This window comes from Arabidopsis lyrata (genome assembly GCF_000004255.2).
Source record: "Arabidopsis lyrata subsp. lyrata unplaced genomic scaffold ARALYscaffold_8, whole genome shotgun sequence".
In the NCBI taxonomy this organism is placed as follows: domain Eukaryota; kingdom Viridiplantae; phylum Streptophyta; class Magnoliopsida; order Brassicales; family Brassicaceae; genus Arabidopsis; species Arabidopsis lyrata.
The window spans coordinates 6,272,912-6,282,187 of NW_003302548.1; the positions used below are offsets into that span (position 1 = coordinate 6,272,912).

At 35.7% G+C, this 9,276-nt stretch overlaps 1 protein-coding gene and 1 pseudogene across 1 annotated transcript; both read right to left on the bottom strand.

Annotated features, from left to right (window-relative positions):
- Positions 1-983: 983 nt before the first annotated feature.
- LOC9299842 lies at positions 984-2,350 on the bottom strand (annotated as a pseudogene).
- A 2,794-nt stretch (positions 2,351-5,144) lies between these two features.
- Positions 5,145-6,954, bottom strand: LOC9301581 (allene oxide synthase, chloroplastic). The gene has a single exon (XM_002865461.2). The coding sequence runs from the start codon at positions 6,862-6,864 to the stop codon at positions 5,305-5,307; it is 1,560 nt and encodes a 519-aa protein (XP_002865507.1). The 5' UTR covers positions 6,865-6,954; the 3' UTR covers positions 5,145-5,304.
- Between the last annotated feature and the right edge of the window lie 2,322 nt (positions 6,955-9,276).

The following is a 9,276-nucleotide window of genomic DNA, read 5'->3' on the forward strand; positions in this document are numbered from 1 at the left end:
GTTAAGTCTTAATTATTTCGACAGATTACGCTGAAAAGCACAAAAAAATTCAGCTAGATTCAGCGGTTACCATTTGAAAATGTAAAAATTCAGTCAGATTCAGCTAAAAATCACTAAAAATTCAGCCAGATTCAGTAATTCAACCGGATTCAGCCAGATTCCTCGGTTACCATTTAGACCCTAGTTGTCAAAAACTCTAAAAATCCGTCTCATCATCATCTTCTACACACACTTCGTTATACTTATCTCCTCCTCTGAAATCTTCTTCAATTTCATTCTTATCATCTTCATAAATCAAAGTCATTGGAGTTCGAGATAAACTTTAAGATGGTCTTGGACTTGGAGTGGAGATAGTGGTTGTATTCTTCCCTTTATCTAACTCTGCTTGAAGACTATGGTGATGCTTTTTTGGCTTAGTAAGGTGGCTATGCTCATTAGCTCCAAATGCTCTACTTACCACATCCCATATTAAAATAACTATCTTCAAACACTAGATCATTATACTTATTGGGAGACTGCCCATCCATTCTTCATACCAGCCACTCATTATAATTGTCAATATCTTATAGGATAATGAGATTAATTGTGTATTTCCTCTTGTAAGGGAGTTTTAAAGTGTGATTGTACTTAACAACACCATGTCATTCAACCGATCTTGAGCCAATTGATTCATTGTTTTGGTATGGAGATGTTATTAAAACACTTTCCAATTTTTCTCAAAATGAAACCTTTATAGTAAAGTTTCTAAGTGTTGGTGTAGATCCTCCATAAGAAGACCACCATCCAGCTGCTGTTTTTGTTGTCTTTTGTCTTATTGTCATGGGAATCCCAAAGATTCCTGAAGCATTTTAAAATTGCTCCAACTCTCTAGATATATTATCTTGAGTTACAATTTCATAACCAACCTTTCAATGGTGATGTATAAATCTTTCAAAACCTCTTCATAATTAATCTAGCATATTCTTTATACTGAAATTATGAATTTAAAAAGTACTCAGCAGCATGCAAAGGATGATGAAGTTGATAATTCCATCGCCTATACATGATTTCAAAGCATCTTTGTTACTTTTGTCTCTGTCATTGAAGGTCCTAGCAGTGAAATCTTTAGCCCTATCAATTACTTCATAGATGTACCACATAGGTGAATTTTTTTCTCCGTCAACCAACCTAAGCATCTTAACTAGAGGCTTTGTCAAATTGAGTGCATAGAACATGTTGTGATATAAACTGTTTTGCATAATGATTTTTTTACGTTCATTGCTCATACTTCTTTTGGCCACTTGAAATCATTCCAATCATGGGAATTCACAAAGCTCCTCAAGTTTTTCCTCAACATGTTATACTGCGCAAGTGTGATAAATGATGTAGCAAACCAAGTAACATCAAGTCCATGTAAATTTCCTTGGTTTGTGAATTTTCTCATCATATTCACATGAGAAGTGTGACTATAGATGTAGCCATTCATGCACATAATTTGTCCTATATCCTGCAACATGAGATCTATACAAGAAGCTGCACAAGAAAACCAATACAAATGTGGTTGTTTTGTCATTTGATCATACAACAAATTAAATCTTTCACAACTGTTGATATATCAAATGATTTGATGAAAATTGATCCCTTTAGCGAGTTAACAACAAAGTTAATAATGTCTTTTTGTAAAACTGAATCATGCCATCTGTCAGGCGTGATTGAATAGCCTTAATTTGTCTATTATGTCTTATGCTAGCTCTACCAACTGTTTTTCTGTTTCGTTTATTTTTTTTTTTGGCAGATGAACTCATAATTCATACATAGTTGGTGGCTTATAGCCGGAACTATATTGACCAACTAACTCAAGTGCCTCTTTAAAACTGTCAAAGTTAACTGTATTAAATGAAAGCTTTGTATCATAGAACCACCTTGCAATAGCACCACATACTTTGTCCTAAATTCCTTATCACATACTCCAAAAATATTTTGTTTTCTTTACTTCCTTTATATGTCTATTGAAACTTTACGTTTCTTTAAAGACGACTGACCTCTTTGACTAGGCTGAACTTCAAATTCTTCTTCCTCATTATCATAATCATAATATAAAGGGGCTGGTGGTGGCATCATTTCAGTACTGACTTTAACTTTAGCCTTTTTAAACCTGAAATTTTTGACTACTTCCTTCACATGATCTAGAACTAGAGAACATTGAGTAACATTCCTAAAACTTCCAACAATATGCAGTTTTCCACGTTGAACTCCACAATTTGTGACTGTTTTTACAATAGATACACATTCAACTACCATGTTTAAGAGGAACATGAGTTGCATATTTCTTTCTTGGATCAAGTTCTTTAGTAGAAACTGAATCAGACATGATGAGTTGATGAATAAGAAAAAAATAAAGAGAATAAAGAGTAGATACTAGATTTAGATTAGAGAAGAGAAGAAAAACTATTGCATGTGAGGAGATGAAAAGACAAAGAGGTTGGAGTAGTTTAACGTGAGAAGAGGTTTATATGCAAAAAGTGTTTAGGGTTTTAGCAATAAATTCACATGTAAATATTTTTGGAAACATAAAAATTAAGTAAATATTGAAGTTTATGCATAATTACTTTTCTTTCATAGGCGCATAGCGATGTCAGGTGCGCTTCAGTTCAAAGAGTCCCGGAACGAGGGCATTTGTGACAGAGCTTATCCTCGTTTATTAGAGGCGATGAACCTTGAGCCTCACCTCTCATTGCGCATAGGCGCCTTATAAAACTAAGGTAACTCTTGTTTTTTTTATTTCTTTTTTTGGCAAGATTTAATATCTAGGTTATATTATTTTGCAAAACATCATCTCTTCGTATTTAATGATATTCACATTCCTATTAAAGAAAAAAAAAAGTCCGACACAATAAAAATAAGAAATCTTTCTTGATTAATCGTACCATACCATTCGGCCCGTGGTATTTCTCTGGTCATTCAAATAGGGTTCCTAAAACTTACAGATATTTTAAATCACTTTAGATTTACTTTGACAATCCAATGAAGAATGATGAGAAGGAACGAAAAATATGTCTACGTGAAAGTCATGATAATCTTCTTATACACTTCTTTCTGATGTTAGTGAAGCGTGACACCATAAGCAATTTCCTTCAAATCTCTCTAAAACTAATGGAGTATAAAACAATCTCCAATCAAACCGTGTAGATGTCTTTTAGCACATGTTAAGTATATCATATGAATGGTTTAAAAGAAGAAAAAGATGAAATATACACATGCTCCGCTTTAGGAAAGTGCAAAGTGTATTTGCACTGGATCCAAAATATTTTTGGAGAAAACTTTAGTTATATTTTAGGGCTTATAAATAACTTGAGATAACCAATGATAATCAAGAGATATAAATCTAGAGGGTATTATTATGTTAACTACTGATCATTAGACCTAGATGAAGGCATATAGAATCGAATGGGTCTGGTTTAATAGTGATTGTGGAACATTGGTATGCTGAATTTCTTGAAGTGTTGGTTAGAATATGGTCCCATACTCCCATCATACTTCTCTCCAAAGTATATAAGTAGTCTTCTTTGTAATATTGATTCCTAGAATATATCATTGTTAGACACTCATCATCGAGAGAAAGGCTCCACACAACACAAGGAAAGAGACTTAACTAGAGAGAGAGAAGCAAAACTCCAAAACTATCACTCTCTCAGCCCCATCTCTTGGAAGATTTATTATCTTCATTAAGAAAGCTAACGATATTCCACAAAAGGCACAAAATAGAAAATTGTCTATGGGCATTAAAATAAACCTGTAAAAAAAACATCACATTATAAAAAAACAGATTTTTTTTACAAATATACACCAAGTATTTTTCAATTTCCATAAAATACACAATATTTTTTGTATCGAAAAATATTACAGTAACAATTTATTTTACCAATTTTAATACTCAAAGTATAAACCGTACATCTATTTTAAGATACCTCGTAATAGGAGTTTAATGACGATATATGTTCAATGCCGTTTAATTTGTTATTTCGTTTAGCTTGTAAATTGAGTTTAACAAAAATTAACATGTATGTTCAAAGATTCTTTCTATTTAAGTAATAAAAAATCTCCAAATCTATATAATTTTCAATTCGGATAAGAAAATTAATCCTAAGTTGATAATTTTGAATTTGGTTAATGTATGTTTTATATATGTTGTAAACTAAATATCCAGTTCAGAGTACTCGTGTAATTTTTGGTGTAAAAAAAAAAAAAAACACTCGGTGTATTTAAAAATGGTCTCAGAGATTGTATGTTTTATACAAACTTTAACTTTAATTATGAGGGTGAACGACCCGTGTCCCCCACGAAGTTTCATATAGTACCACAACTACACAGATTCGGGACCTCGTTTTCCAGTCCACCCAAAATGAAAGTTAAACTCCAGTTTCCCCCTAAATCGAAAGTTCGGGACCCCAGTCCCCATAAATTTGAATTCTGTGGTTTATAATTGGTTTATTGTGTCGGAAACACCATTAATCGCTTAAAAACGAAACTAAACCGGATTTACCCAGAAACCAACCGGTTTTAGCACCATTAACCCCGAAAATCCCCAAAAACCAAAAATCCCCAGATTGATCTTGAGGCGAAGCTGGGAATGATGGATTCGAATGAGTTGGAGAAAAATGTTGTAGTCGTTCATCAAGAGGCCACCGGATTTGGTCTGCAAGAGGAAACCCTGATACAAGACGATGAACACTTGTAGCTCCATACCAACACATCTTCGGTACACCCACAACTCTTCTTCTCTGTGCCACATTTGATGCTCCACTCATAGTTCCGGATAAATTTCTCATATTTGAGCTCAGACTTATGTACAAAATTGAAATCAAAGAGGTTGAAGAGAAGAAATCGAAATTAGTGTTTTTAGATTTCTCAAATTGGGGATTCTTGAAACTGGTATTTATTTCGGGTTGTGATAACTCGAATCGGGTTTCAAGTCGGTTTATTCTACTGGGTTTTGGTTTGGCATCGAGTTCGGCACAGTAAACCAATGATAAACCACGAAATTCGAATTTATGGGGACTGAGATCTCGAACTTTCGATTTAGGGGGAAACTGAAGTTTAACTTTCATTTTGTGTGGACTGCGAACGAGATCTGAAATCTGTGTAGTTATAATACTATATGAAACTTCGTGGGGGACACAAGTCAGTTCACCCTAATTATGATTAAGAAACAACAAAAGAAGTCAAGCAGAGTGACTGATATACAACATTTATCAAATTCACACGAAACGAGTAAACGAAAATACACAATTGCGAACATAGAAATTACAAATTTACCCTTGGCTCCTAAAAGCTAGCTTTCCTTAACGACGTGAAATTAACGGAGCTTCCTAACGGCGACTTAGCAACCTCAATATCAAACGAATCATATCGCCGGAAAATCTCAATCACAAACAACCTCGCCACCAAAACAACGAAATCCTTACCGGCGCATTGTTTATTCCCCACCGTCGGAGTCTCCGTCTCCGGTCCATTCGACCACAATATATGCCGCAACAGCTTCTCTCCTTCTTCTCCGACGAATCTCTCCGGTACAAACTCATCCGCTCGATCAAAAATCTTCGGATCTCTCGTCGCCAACGGTTGATAACCATAAAGCATTTCACCGGCTTTGACTTTAAACGCCGCGTCGTGGCTTTCGATAACCAGATCTTTCTTCGCTCTACCGTATTGCGCCGGAACCGGTGGTTCAAACCGGAGACATTCGTAAACCACAGATTTGGTTAGCTCCATTTTCTCAATCCCTCCCATCGTGAGTTCTCCACCGTTGGATTTAATCACAGATCTAATCTCCTCCGCTAATTGATTATGGACTTTATGACCCGCCCGCCCGATCCGTTTAACCATATTCGGGAAAAGGATCTTCATCCCACCCCACGTGTTGAAGCACGTGGCGAAGAGAAGATTGTGAGTCGCTTCTTCTCGTGAGATACCCAATTTATCGGCTTCAACGAGAATTTCACCGGCGGATTCGAAGAAAAACTCGTAGAGTCTCTGGTAATCAGATTTGACTAACGCCGGTGGTAGACTAAATGTATGGAGGAGAGGATCTTCTATAATCCTCGGTAAACCAAGAGAGAGTAACGGATGGAGATTGAATAAAACCCATTTAGTGATCAAACCGGGCGCGTCGGCTTTGAGCTTTGTATCTACGGGATTCGTCCCGTAGAAAGCTCGAGCCAAGAAATTAAAGGCGGTTCCGTCACTGGAGCCGCCGAAATCGGCTTTTCCTTTAAGGGAAAGCTCTTTCTCTAAAGAATCAAAGAGCTCGGAGTAAGTAGCTTGAAACTCAGGGAAGATCCGGTTTCGAGATGACTTGAGGAGGAAGAAAAGTAATGATTTAAGCTTTTCGTGTTTAGGCTCGGACGGATCGAGGTAAGAGAGGATACGGTAACCGCCAGTGAGGTCTGTTGAAGGCATGTAAGTACCGGTGAAGAGATCTTTCTTTTCGACTTTATCGACATCGAATAAAACCGGGAAGCTTTTACCGTCGAGTAAAGCCACAACTTGTGGATTCTCGGCGATAAAACCTCCCGGTGGCATGTTGACTCGGTACACGGTTGAATTGTATTTACGGATTCTTGATTTGAAGAACTCTTCAGCTCCTTGGTCGTAAAAGTAATCCCAACGGTCTTTGATTGGTCCAACGATTGGTAAACCGTAGTTTCCCGGTATGTTCCGGATCGGAAGATCTTTTGACCCGGTTCGTGTCGCTACGGCTAGATCAGGAGGTGTTTCTGACCCGGAAGCTTTGATCGGACGGGTCAAAACTCGAAATTTCAACGGCTTTGATCGTACGATCTTTGGGTGGAGAGAAATCGGAAAAGGAGTTGAAACAGAAGCCATCTCTTCGAAACAGTGGCGACTAGATTTTTTTTGTAGATTTAAAGAAAGAAGTAAATTATGTAATGAATGATTATTGTGTAGAATTGAATTTGTATTTATAAAGGAAATTAATAAATGTGAATGAAAATTGAAAATAGTGAATTTACGGGCCGTGGAAGGAAGATTCCTTTTTCAGACTACGCAGTTATTAAGAGATCTATTGGAGACTCTGGGCCACCGGCCGATTCATTTAGCCACGTGCTTTGACTCTTTTTTTTTTTTTTTTTTTTCATTTTATAAAAGTTGGTACTTTCTTTTCTTTTTAACGTTTAAAATTTGGTAATATTCTTTTAGTTCAAAAAAAAAAAAAAAAAGTTGGTACTATTCTCATATTTTATGGAGCTTGTGGCTCTGTTTTTTGTAATTTTGTTTGTTTGTTTTGTTAATTCCTCATCTTATAATATATCCTGACATTGTACAATATGCGAGATTTGGCAAAAAGTTGAGTAATTTTTTTTTTGGTTTAGACGTTCAGGTTTAATTCATAATTTTTTGGTTTGATTTAGTTCTATTAGATGTGAATGCCACATAAGTATCATTAAGAAAAAAGAGACGTCACTTTTATAAATTAATGGAAGTAATATCCAGAGTTTTTAACCCCAAAAAAAAACCAATAATATCGTGTTTAAAATAAATAATTTTAAAAAGTTTGAACTTTCAACTTTTATGAGAAATAAAACAATTTGACAAAAATATGTATTATTTGAAGAGTTCCAAAAGGTAGAGATAATGTTTAGTCATTTTCCCTATTATGTATTACTATCATATTTTATGGAGTATCTTTTTGTTTTGGTTTTATTTTTTATTTTTTTTTTCTATTCCCCTTATGATACTAATTTGAAATATTTTAAACAAATATGCACGTGTCGAAATGATATGTGTATTTTATCTGAAAATCTGGCTCGATAAAGAATTTTTAAGTATTCGAAAGAGTTAACATGTACCAAACGTTAGTTTTGTATCTTAGCGCAGTATCTTGATTATTAACGAACATATTTCTCTTCTAAATTTTCACATAATACTCACTATTTTTGGACCAACATGATCATTTGTCTCGAGTGTGTATATCGGTTTTATGATTTCTTGGGAAGAATATCCTTAATTTGTTTCCGGTAAATTGGAAAGAAAGAAAGAAAATATTTAGGTCATCTTTTTGAATAAACCTCAAACGTATCGGAAATTGAAATACACAGATTTTTTTTTTTTTTTTTAATAAGTTAACACTTCCGAATTAGGAGTGGCCAATGGCTATTGATGAAAACAACATTTTGAAAGACTGTAATAGGCCCAAGTTTCGAGATCGTAAATCCTTTGTACCTTTTTTCGAAAGGATAAGCAATGAATACACACACAACTGATTTCCTTGACCACCGAATTTGTCCCATCATTATGTTGGTGATATGTTGTGTTTTAATCTGTTTTGAATAGGTCTGGGAGTTCGGATCAAACCGATCAAACCGACCCGATCAAACCGACATTTTCGGTTATCGGCGTAAACCGAACAGCTTCTTCCTAACCGATCGGCGAAATTAAATTGGGTAATCGGATTTCGGTTCGGGTCGGTTCGGTATTCGGTTACCGATCGGTTTAGGGGAACACACTATAAAAACTTAAAAACCCTAGATCTAATTCATTTCCTAGAGGTAAAAGATCTCATCTCCTCCACCCTACGATCTCCATTCTTCTTCAGTTCTTCTTTCTTCATCTCCTTCCTTCTTTTCTAAGACTCCTCTACATCTTAATTTTCTTCGTTCTCGTCTCAATCCGCCTTCAACCCATCTTGATCTTCTTTGTTCTCCTCTACGATCTCCATTCTCCTTTCTTCATCAACCTCGTTCAATGCAATCTCTCTTAAAAGCTGGAATAGGACGGTCGGAGTTTACCGCGGCTGTCGCCGTCACCTTCACCGACTCACCGTCACCGTCACAACCGGAGCCGCAGCCGCAGCCGCTCAGCTCATATCCTTGTCAAAACCCTAAAATTTTTATTGGGTATTAATTATATTGGGCTTTTATTTGGGTTTTGTTAATTGTATTGGGCTTTTGGGTTTTATTTTATTGGATTTGGGTTTGTAATAGAGTATTTTTTTTTCTTTTCTAATATGTAAACCGAAATAGAAACCGAATAAACCGAAGAAATTAAAAATCCGGTTCATGTTCGGAACTTAAATTTTAGCCAATAACCGACCCGAATAAACCGACTTCCGAACCGACCCGAACCGAATTTCAATTCGGGTCTATTCGGTGGAATTTTTTTAAAACCGAATTTCTCCCAAACCGAACAAACCGACCCGAATAACCCGGTTTAGCCGAACTCCCAGCCTAGTTTTGAATATTCTATCCGTTTCACAAAAAGTGTAATTTTGACATATTT

Bases quoted from the DNA above. Each gene is read 5' to 3' on its own strand.
- LOC9301581 (XM_002865461.2), bottom strand. From the start codon at position 6,864: ATGGCTTCTGTTTCAACTCCTTTTCCGATTTCTCTCCACCCAAAGATC.